At 42.9% G+C, this 11,825-nt stretch overlaps 1 protein-coding gene across 1 annotated transcript in view; it reads right to left on the reverse strand.

Annotated features, from left to right (window-relative positions):
• Positions 1-11,825, reverse strand: part of C2CD3 (C2 domain containing 3 centriole elongation regulator) — a 192,575-nt gene that overhangs the window by 37,819 nt on the left and 142,931 nt on the right. Inside the window, exons 30-32 of the mRNA XM_004381960.3 lie at positions 10,539-10,759; positions 6,752-7,697; positions 3,312-3,423 (exon numbers count right to left, since the gene is read on the reverse strand). Coding sequence (XP_004382017.1) covers positions 3,312-3,423; positions 6,752-7,697; positions 10,539-10,759 — 1,279 coding nt within the window. The remainder of the gene's footprint in view (positions 1-3,311; positions 3,424-6,751; positions 7,698-10,538; positions 10,760-11,825) is intronic.

Here is an 11,825-nt window from a genome sequence, read left to right on the forward strand (position 1 = left end):
ATAAATGTTACATTATATTCAGGGCAACAAGAATGATAGCTACTTCTCATAAGAAACAATAGAAGTCAGTAGTCAGTACAATTGTACCTTTAAAATGCTAAAAGGAAAAAAAAAAATCAATTTAGAATTTTTTGAATATTTTTTGAATATCAAAATATCTTTTGATGAAGCCAAAATACAAACATTTTTTTCAGACAACTGAAGCTGAAAGAATCAGTTACCAGTAGATCTGTATTACATGAAATTCTAAAAGAAGTTTTTTGGGCTGAAGGTAAATGATCCCAGATAAAAATTTGGATTTGAAGAAGGATGATGGACATCAGAAATGTTAAGTAATGTGGGTAGATATAAAAGAGTATTTTTTGTCTTAAATTCTTTTAACGTGAGGCCACTTTTAAGACCTTCAGAGATCTCAAGAATTGGGAAGATTATGGTACTCCTGCCCAAATGTAATTCACAATTAAACCTAAAATAAACTAAAAGTAAAAGGAAGCTTCTTACTCCCCCCCCCCGCTTTTAATTTTGGTGTCTCCATTTGCTAGTGCCCTGAACATATACTTGGTGTCAAATAATAAAGAGAGGCTAGGGTGACCCAACAATTCTGGGATTTCAGAGCTAAAACTGGGACAGTTCTGGGTAAACTGTGATGGTTGGTCATCTTAACTAGGACCTAAAATAAGGCCCTGAGGAGAGAGAGGGCCCTGAGAGTAGCAGTCAGTGCAGTTTTGCTGGCGGCAAGAAAAACGGCCATAAAGTGTATGACAATTCCTGTCTTCTCGAAACTAGACTTGCCCTTTAACTGAAGCAAAAATTCTTATTTCTCCCTCTTCCATCCCTTGTATCTTGTGTTTAATACTTCAAAGACATTATGTCCCCCTGGGAGTTGGGACATCATGAAGCAGAAACAAAAAGCAAGAACAGCACTTCTGCGTGGCAGGTGAGGGATGACAGTTCACCAAAGTGGCTCACAGACCTCTTCTCCTACGGGACATGACTCACTGACACTCCACCCACTTGGCAAGGAGGGGAAGAGGGAAAGGAATTAAGAGTGCCTACTGTTTTCCTCTAGGGCAAACCTCCCCACCACCCGGTTAGGTAAGAATTAACCTGATGTTACTTAGTAGCAGATCCAGGATTTCATTCCATGGCTATCTTGCTCCAAAGTCTGTGCCTGATGCCTGTACACAGCCCTACGACCCGAGCGTAAATATCGATAGGCGTATGTGGGAAATGTGAGGGAAGATGCAGAGAAGAAAAAAATGAGCTGGTGACCACAAACCAGAATAGAAAGAAAGGCCACAAAACTGCAGAGCCTCCTGGGTGGGGACTGGCACTTCTCTTTTCTCTTGGAGAGAATTTACAAATTTGATAAAAACTGAGATGTGTGGGAACTTAGATTGATCCATGTGCCAAATACATGAGATGTCTTGAAAACGGTGCTGTGGGAGGTTAGAGAAGAGAGGGAGAAGGAAAACTAGTAAAAGTATCAAACATCTAACAGCTTCTCTTTAGGACTATAACCTCAGCCCCTCAGGATACTTCTGGGCTGACCCCATCTTTTATCAGTGTGCTCTGGGAAAGTATATAAAATGTTTAAATGTTAATTGCTAAATGAAATCTACTAAAAAGAAGGCAAATTGGCTAGAAAAACATACCAGAAGCCAGGTGTCATGGTTTTCAGGTGGTATAATGGAAGATCATACAGTCTGAAGTCATACAATTCAGGCTTCTGTTCCACCACTTACTTGTTGGGTGACCCTGAGCAATTGACTTAACCTTTACACATCTCAGTTTCCCGATATGTATGCAAGATGGAAATAGTTAATACTTACCTTGTAGGTCTGTACAGAAAGCTCTTAGTCTCCTCATCTATTAAATAGGGATAATAATGGTAAACCTCTCTCACTGAGTTGTTGGGGGAATTAAATGAGTTTACATATGTGAAGTACTTAGAATTATGTGTTGAATAAGGGTGAGTTATTATTATTAATAAACAAGCTAATACATTATCTTTATAGCATGTGTCACTTTCTGAAATTATCTTGTTTTGTTTTTAAGCTGCATGAGCCAGGGGACTTTGTGCCTAGTTCACCTCAGCATCTAGAATAGTACCTGGCACACAACAGACTTGATGGCTCCCTTCTCCGCTATATAAATACAATTAGTCTTTCAAGATCGCCAATGACTTCCATGATGCCAAATCTGAAAGACAATCCATTCTCCATTCAGCACTCAGGGTGAGCTCTTTAAATTAGTTTATCACTCCCCTGCTTAAAGTTCTTCAATGGATATCCTTGCATTTAGAATAAAATCTAAACTCCTTTCCATAGTTTACAAAATCCTGTATGATGGTGGTGGTGGTGGGGGGGTTCAATCTCACTGTACCATTCTCTATGTACCAGTCTCACTGGCTTTCTGTTAGTTCCTAAATTATGCCAAGCTCTTTTCAGCCTCGGGGCCTTTGCATCTGATGCTCTCTCTGCCTGGAATACTCTTCTCCAAGTTCCTTACATGGCTGGCTACTCAGTATAGTATAGCAGTTAGGAACACGGATTCTGAAACCATACTGCTTGGGTTCTAATTCTGACTCTCCCACTTACTACCTGTGTGACAGTGGCAAGTTACTTAACCTCTCTGTGCCTCAGTTGCCTCACCTTAAAATCGGAATAACAATAGTATGTACCTCACTGGGTAACTCATTAACTAAATGAGATAATATAAAGTATCTAGAACAGTGCCTGGTACTTGTTAAGCACCACTATGGTCATGATCTTTTAGGTGTCAGCTTAAACATTGCCTCCTGAGAGCCTGTTCTTTATCATAGCACCAAGTACTCACCACAGTCTGTAATTATTTTATTTTTTGTTTACTTGATGTCCAAACAGAATTTGTGCTCCATAAAGACAGGTTATCTTATGCATCTTACTTACTATTATAGGCTCAGCATCCAGCACAATGTCTGATACAGAGTAGGTGTTCCTCTGCTCATACTGCCTTTGCTTAGTTGGAGTTCCATAGCACTCAGTATACATTGCATAGCCAACCCTTGTTTTTATGTTTCTGCACTTTTGTTTCTTCCCATGTCTGGCTTAGCTTTTGCTCTTAAAAGTTTTGCTTTTCTTCATTTTTCCTGAGCTCTCTGCCCACTGATGGGCCCACAATATATGCTCAGTACAAGCTTGAGGAGTGATCGTACTTGCTGCCTTTCAAGAACGACGGCCCAGAGCAGCTCTACATTCTGCACACACTTTTACGAAGGAAGAGACATTGATTCTGTAGGAGACAGTGAGGTCAGCTGGCTGTTCTCTTACCTGATCTGCTGTGGTTGGTGGCGGCAAAGCTGCAGAGAGCGAGAGCATCCGTAGGGAGGCCTCCAACTGCTGTGGAGGCAAAAAGAAGTTGGGTACCACAATGGGCTCTGGGCTATAATAGTCGTTAAGGGACAAATACACCCAGAATTCTACCCTCCTCCCAGGTCAGTGTTTCCACTGACCTCAGTCATCCCCATTCACGTTTCTTTTCCCGATTATTTCTGTTCATGAATCCTTTGCTCACATGGTTCCTACCTGGAAACTCCCACCCACTCCTAACAAATCATACTCTATTATGGATCAGTTCAAATCTTGCCTCCTCCAGGAAGCCACCTCCTAATCTTAGCCCACAATGATCTCTCCTTCCTCATATCCTAGAGCATGATCTGCAACACTGAATAATGCTGGATTATTTAGTCTGACATGATTCTCTGTTTTCCCCCAAATTCCCTAAGCTTCTCAGATGGCAAAGATGGTGTAGTTTCCATCAGTTACCTCACTACTCTCCCTTCCCTACAGCCCCTCATGAGGCAGGTAGGCAGCAAGTGTTGAATAATACTTGCTTATGGCCTGCTGGCCAGAAACTGACTTGTTGTAAGTCAATCAGACAGTGTACAGTGGAAGGGTGGCTCCAGCGGCTGTGTCTTAGGTTGGAGGGAGATGCCTGACACTGAAGGAGGGAGGGCTTGTCCTACTGGTAGTTCTCTGTCCACACGCAGAAATGAGAGCTGTGCATAAGGGGATTAGAATAGAAATGCTTGTGGACACAGCTGATCCACCCAATTTGGATATGAGTTCTAGAAGGCAGGTACCATATCTTGCACTTCTCCTCTGTATCCTCCCTGAGCTGCTCCACAAATTTGTTGAATCAAAGCACTGATTCAGTTTGGCTGAACTTCAGAGGGGAAGGATTATTTTGATGTTCCATTTTTTTGTTCCTATTCAATAATTTAAGGAGGCCTGGTTGCACAGTGGTTAACTGTTGGGCTGCTAACCAAAAGGTCGGGGGTTTGAATCCACCAGCCACTCCACGGGAGAAAGATGTGGCAGTCTGCTTCCATAAGGAGTTACAGCCTTGGAAACCGTATGGGGCAGTTCTACTCTGTCCTACAGGGTCACTATGAGTTAGAATCAACTCAGTAGCAGTGGGTTTGGTTTTGGGTTGGGTTCAATAATTTTAGAAAACAGCTGAGTGTGATTCCTATTCAAATCAAGTTTTCTATTTTATTATCTTTCTTTCATGCTAGACTTTGAACTCCAAGGAGGCAGAGGCTATCTGTCACATTCATAGATCTATTTCTGTCACCTAGAACCTAGCATAGTACATGGAACACAGTAAGTGCTCTATAAACATCTACTTAATGAATGAAATGCATCTATTCCTTGCTTTGGTTTAAGCCCCTAACTTTTCTATAGAGGTGGGGGTGGAGTTTGAGATCCTGAAGGGAAAGAACCTTGCCCTTTGATTGCAAGCCATCTTGAGGCCCCAGGTGAGGCAGGGTGTATTAGCTGATGCTGTGGGGAAGGCACAGCTCTGCTGTGAGGTGTCAGGGATATGTCTGAAGCACTGAAACTTTACTCAGCTCTCTCTCCATCTTTAAGCTCTTCTCAGCTTATGACAATGCTCAACTCTTCCATTTAGGGGAACAAAAAAAAAAAAAACAAAAAACAATCCTGACCTTGCACCCTCTACTAGTTACCACTAAGATCTGTCACTTGCTAGACGAATAACTTCAGGAGAGTTCACTTTTTGTGTCTCAAAGTTTCTTTGTAAGATAGATACAGTAATAGTTTATATTGTTTAGATAGATACAGTAATAGTTTATATTGTTTCGAGGATTAAATGAGTTTATACATGTAAAGTGCTTAGAATGGTGAGCACGCAATAAATGTGACAGCTCTTCCACTGATCATACCTTCTGAGTACATCCAAACTGACTGTAATGGCAGCAATGTCAGAAGCCAAGACAGAACTCCAGAGGAGGCAGTCTGCTTTCAGTGCTGTCTTCAGCTGTTTGACGCTATAAGCCCTTCCTGAGCCCATACCCCCTACCCTCAGGTTTCTCTGTCTTGCATCAACAATCACATCTGAACGGTGTTTTTGTTTCTATTCATTTGATTTTTTTTCAAGAATCCGGTGAGACTGTGATAGCTCAATATGCACTTACTGATCATTTTTCTATGCAACGTCTGGTACTGGGGCCACAGAAAAAAAGACAAGAACCCTGATCTGGGGAGCTTAAAGTCTGGAGGGTAAAGGATTAGTGCCTGCATTTTATAGGCGAACAAACCGAGGCTCAGAGAGATTAAACTATATGCCTGAAGTCACATAAGTAATAAATAGTTGGATCTACAAGAGTCTAGAAGACAGACCCTTGACTTCTAGTAGAGAAAAGAGCTCTATTCTGTAAAGCAGGATGCTTTACCTAACAGCAATAACCTTGCTTGCTGGGATGCCAGGTGAGCTGATCTGAGCAGCTGATTAGGCTATAGTGGTGATGGCTGTTGATGGTCCTAAGTGTCTTCCTTTCCCTCTAACATGCCAGAATGCATTTTAAGGACGGAGGGGGGATTACCAGATGCCCCTTCACTCCACTGACAATGCCATACTAGGGGCTTGGGTAAGTCCATCTCAATAGTGTCCACTTCCCCTTGACTCCATCACTTGCTATATATAATTAAAAAAAAAATAAGATCTTAGGCAAGTCATTATATAACTCTGAGCCTCAGTTTCTTCCCCTACAAAACAGAAATATCTACCATAAAGATGTGCTGTGATGATTGAGTAAAACATGTATGTAAGTGCCTGGCACAGAGTAAATCCTCAATCAATGGTGGTGCTCTTCCTTCCCCCTCTCTATGTCCTCCACTTCTATTTTAACTGCGATGAATGGTCTCATCCCTTAGATCAAGAGCCTTGCCTTCAGGTGGCAAAATACCCCACAGATTAATCAGATAAATCTAGCTAAACTGGGTTAATGAATATGCTACCAACACCTAAACTCAATAAAAGGTATTATGCTTCTGAAGGTTGGTGTTAATGGTACAATTGTAAGCACCTTGTCAGTGCATGAACGAGCCTTGGTGGCGCGGTGGTTAAGCACTAGGCTGCTAACCCAGAGGTCGGCAGTTGGAGCCCACCAGCTGCTCCACAGGAGAAGGATGTGGCAGTGTGCTTCCATAAAGATTACAGCCTTGGAAACTATGGAGCAGCTCTACTCTGTCCTATACAGGTGCTATGAGTTGGAATCAACTCGACAGGCAGTGAGCTTGGCTTTGTCAGTGCAGGTGAGTCTTTCGAAGGAAGGTGTTCCCGTGCCCCTCAGCACATTACATGAGGGTGGCCACTGCCCATGCTCATGCTGAGTTAGCCTAAGCACCAGAATTCAAAATGCCTAGAGACGGCTTGCAGAGCCACTGTAGGAAACACCAAAGGATACAGAAGGAGGTTCTGCCTTGTGGACACCTCAGATTCAGTTGTCACTTGCTTCTGCTTGATGTCAGGGCCGTTGATGGGTGGCCCCTTATGGTTTTCTCTTCTGGTTTGGGAGGCTAGGTATACAGAGAGCTTCTCGAAGCTATCAGTAGAGTCACTTAGCTCACTGGAGGCAGCCTCATTCTCAGTCTGAGGGTCTGGTTTGGGCTCCATTTCCTCACCTGTCCTTGATGAACTCCATTCAACAAAGGTGTTGCTCTGTTGGGTTCCTGAGAGTGTCAAGCGTGGGATAAGCTGAGGGTTTGCTGAGGCAGGCTCTTTAGCCCTGGCCTTAGACGTGCCACCCTCACAAGGAACACGACTTTGGCTAGGAGAACCCTGTCTAGGCAGGTGGGGGTTAACAGCTCTTTCCGGGCTGGAGAGAAAGCTACTTTTGACCTGGAGCTCCTCCCTGGGGGAAGGCTCTGAAGGACAAGAGGGACTTTCTCTCTGTACCTCATTAGGCTGAAGACTGATGACCTCACTTGTGTCTGACACAAAACTGGACCAAGGGCTAGTTTTGTCCGTCACAGTGGTGATCTCATTTAGAGTCCTGGGTTCAATGATGTCTTCTTCATAGTCCTCATCACTGTAGGCCAGGCCTGCCTCAGTGTCCTCACTGTTCTGCATCCTTGTAAACACCAATGACTCAGCATCATTTTTGGATGCTGTATGTCCCAGAGCCTTATGGAGCATTCTCCTCCCACCTGAAGTCTCTTCAACAGTATGGGGAGGTAAGGAATTTGTGCCCCCATCTGGAGCTCTTGCCAATGGGTGGTCTGGAGTTCTGCTTCGTTCTCGTATGGCCTCTGTGTCCTGAGCATCTGGGAGGGTGGTGACCTCTTTGCTTCTACTTCTGGCTCGGTGAGAACTCAGAGATGCTTGAGAATTCCTGGTGATAGTCTGCAGATCTGAACAGCAACATATATCACTCTTACTACAAGGCAGGGCCACAGATCACTCAAGTTTCCCACACTATCCTCTAGCTTCAGAAACATTCTTGCAATCAGACTTTGAACAAACTTTAAAGATAGTTAATCCACCCAAGAGTCAGTGAAACTATATTCAAGGCAGTACAATTTCTAGCACTTTATTCTAATATCAGAGGACCAAAATCTAATCTATTTATAATTGTGGATACATCTGTGGAAACGCTTTCAGAGACTATCTGCTCATACTCAGGAATTCTCAGGAGCTGGGAGTCCTGGCGGGCATGTTCACGCTTCCATTTACTTCAGTAATTACCTATATTAAAAATCAAAATGAGAACACACTTATTTACCTATTCGATAACAATTATTAAAACTATTTTACTTGGAAAATAAAAGCAAGGAAATATCTATCACCCAAATGATAAAGGCAGGGGAGGTTTACAGAGAAAATGGAGGCAGCATGCTGTGTTGGAAAGAACATATGCTTTGAAGTAGGTCAATCCTGGGTTCAAATCCCTACTTCACTTGTTAACTATGTGGTTATGAACATGCTACCTCTCTAAGCCTGCTTATCTTTAAAATGTGATTAACACCACCCATATTCTATGGTAAAGAATATGTAAAACAAATGGGCACACAATATGCGGCACATACATAGGTACTTAAATGGAAGTTGCTAGTCACCTCAAATTATTTTTGGGATGAAATGAGAGGGAGTAAATTAATAAATGGGCCTAGTAAATGATACATGTTTATATGATTATTTGAGAAGAAAAAGGAATTAGGAGACAAATTTGACTCCTGGGAGGCAGGGGTTACATCTTCCTCACAGCACCTACAGACGTGCTGGCTGAGTTTAATACACTGACAATTTTCAGACCTCAAAGGGGAGTGACTAGATATTTCAAAATGGAATATTTCTACCTGCAAATAGGAACAGAATCCAGGAAGTGACTTATTGATACTGATCCTTTGGCCTGAACTACTTTCTCTGTCTTGGAAAAGTCTTCCTGCCTTTTACAAACCAACTCATCCTTCAAGGCCCTGCTCAACTGCACCTCCTCCAGGAAGCCTTCCCAACTGCACCAGCTGGATGGGATTGCTATAGGGCTTTGTTCTATAAGAAAGCACTTAAGAACATGCTACTGTGTAATAGTCTCTCTGCTTCTCTGTGAAACTCTGAGCTTCTCAAAGGTAGGGACCATATGTCTGATTCATGTTGTGCTTCTAGGGCCCAGCAAAGGGTCTAGCACACAGATGTTGCATAAATGAAACCCTCACTCAATGACTCACTCTCAAGCTTCACTTGTGTCCACTTCTTTCACAGCATCTTCAAGAAGTTGTACTGAGGCATGGTGGGGGCAGAGGGTATTTTTTTATTTTTTAATACTCACTTCCCTAATCCAATCATATCTCCCTTTCCAAAGTCATCCTGTTCTTGTGAAGAGCGGTTCTCATTCTATCATCCGCTTGCTCAGACTCACCATTTTCTTCCAGGATAAGGATTAAACTCCCAGGCTTGGCCTCAAGGCTCTCCAGCTTCAATCCTTTAATTCTTTTCTCTCTCCTTTCTAATATATCTCTTTAAAGGGACCCATCATTTGCTCCCGCCTTTACTGTAAACAAGCCTCTCTCTGTTTTGCTCTTATACTTCCTTTCTGGGGGGAATTTTGTAGGACTGACTTGATGGTAGGCAGACACAATGCCTGTACTGTCCACCACTGTATCCTCCCACAACTAGTAACAGCATAACGTTTGGCATAGTTGGTGCTCCATAAATAGTTGACTGAATATCTTCAAGCAAGTGGAAGCCAAACACAGAGTATACATCTGGGGCCCTGGATACCAACAGGTTAGGTATCTGGGTAGAAAGAAGGTTTGTATCAATCATGGCATTTCCCTCCAACTCCCCCCCACCCCCATCTTTAAACAGAGAAAACTGAACTTATTCATCCCTGTGTGGAATCTACACATTTTGCTAGAAAGCCAAGTAAGTGCTAAAAATGTTGATCTGGTTGATTTCACAATCTTCCCTAAAGCTTGTCTGATACAGGTTTCCAGTTTTCACCCTGGATTCTGATTCAGTAGGATAGAGCAGGGCCCAGGAATCTGTATTTTAAAATAACTGCCCCAGGTAATTGTTATACTCAGACAAATTTGGGAAGCACCATACTTGTTCTAGAGTGGTCTCAGCCTTGGTTGCACACTGGAATTACCTGGAGATACAAAAACATACCTATGCTTGGTCCCACCCCCAGGGATTCTGATGCATGATCTATGGTGCTGTCTGGGTATCTGGATTTTTAAAAGCTTCCTAAATTCCAATATGCAGCCAAAATGAGAACCACTGATCTAATGTGTTTTTCAAAGACTGGACTCTGGAACCGCCAACATCCAAAATCATCTGGGGATTCTTGTTAAAAATGCAGATTTCTGGGTTCTACAGAATAAGTATTTTAAATACATTTGTAGTTGATTTTTTGAAAACAGAGGGTACCAGTTCATGAACTGATATTGAAGAACCACTCATCTACCATTAATTTTCACCCCTCTTTTTTTGGCTGGGGAAAACGAAGCTCAAGAAGGGAGAGGATATGCTCAAAGTCAAATAGCAAGTTCATGCCAGGAATCACCCAAGGACCTAGGTCTCCTGCCTCTCAGTCCAACGCTCTTTCCATTGCCCCATCTTCCTGTGCCATACTACTATGACCCTCCTGTTAAAAGCCTTTGGTCTCTATTTGTCACAGGGGCTTGTCTGAGGACAGACATCCATTTGAATGGGCATCAAATGACCTCAGTAAGAAGGGTCCTGAGTCATACCTGTGATTAAGGAGCTGACTTGCAACACCAGGTTATTCGATTTCTCCAGAATGCACTGGCTCTCAGGGTCCAGGCTGCTGGCTCCTTGCCCAGTATGGTCCCTATGGCTCTCCTGGCACTGCAAGATAGTGGTCTGAGTCTGAGGGCTGAGGGGTAGGAAAGGCTTGGTGAGCTTCTGGCTGAAGTACTGCTGGATCTGATCTAGTTCACTCAGATTCCTCCTGTAAGAAAAGAGGGAAAAAGAGCACAAAAGGATCATTCACTAGGGTTACAAGCATCTTTTATGTCTCCCTGACATTCTACCACTTGAGCTGGGGCCTTAATACCTCTCAATTAGTCTACTGATACCAGGGTCCCCTATCTCCAATCCACCAATTAATCCTTCACTCCTCTACCTACAACCTACTGCCAGGGACAGCTTTCTCCCCACTCTATCTAGCTAACGCGGTTATTCTTCTGATGTCCAGCAAAAATGCCACCTCCTTTTACGGAACCATTCTTGATAAGCATTCCCAGTCCTCACTTCCCCTTATTCTGACAGAATGTGGTCCCACCTTAGGGTAACATTGTCCTTTGCTACCTCATAACCATTCCTGATCCTTGAAGCAAGTGACCCCTTCTAGCAAGCCTTCCCTGACGCTATAAAATGGTTTAGGGGCCTCTCCTCTGGGCTTCACAGTTCTTTCTATACTCTTCAGTCATATCAGTTTTTTATCTGTCTCCCCTGATATACTGTGAGCTCTGGGCAGATTCCTTTGTATCTACTGTACCCAGCAGTGTTTGGCACAAAGTAAATGAATGTTAAATGGATAAATGGACAAAAACATTTAATGGGGTTACATTTATTCTTACCACTCTCCAGTGACACTACCACCTTCAGTTACTTAGAATTGTATAATTTATGCTTTCATAGACATGATTTTGTTTAATTCTCAGCCAACCACATGAGATCAGTAATTTTTTTTTCATTGTACTTTAAAGTTTACAGAACAAATTAGCTTCTCACTAAAAAGTTAGTACACATAACAACCCTATGACATGTCAGTACTCTCTCTTCTAGACCTTGGGTTCCCTATTACCAGCTTTCTTGTCCCCTCCTGCCTTCTAGTCCTTGCCCCTGGGCTAATGCGCCCCTTTAGTCTCGTTTTGTCCTATGGGTCTGTCTAATCTTTGGCTACAAGGTGAACCTCTGGAGTGACTTCACCACTGAGCTAAAAGGGTGTCTGGGGGCCATACTCTCAGGGTTTCTCTAGTCTCTGTCAGGCCAGAAAGTCTTTTTTTTTTTTT

This window comes from Trichechus manatus, unplaced genomic scaffold, assembly GCF_000243295.1.
Source record: "Trichechus manatus latirostris isolate Lorelei unplaced genomic scaffold, TriManLat1.0 scaffold00088, whole genome shotgun sequence".
Taxonomy (NCBI): domain Eukaryota; kingdom Metazoa; phylum Chordata; class Mammalia; order Sirenia; family Trichechidae; genus Trichechus; species Trichechus manatus.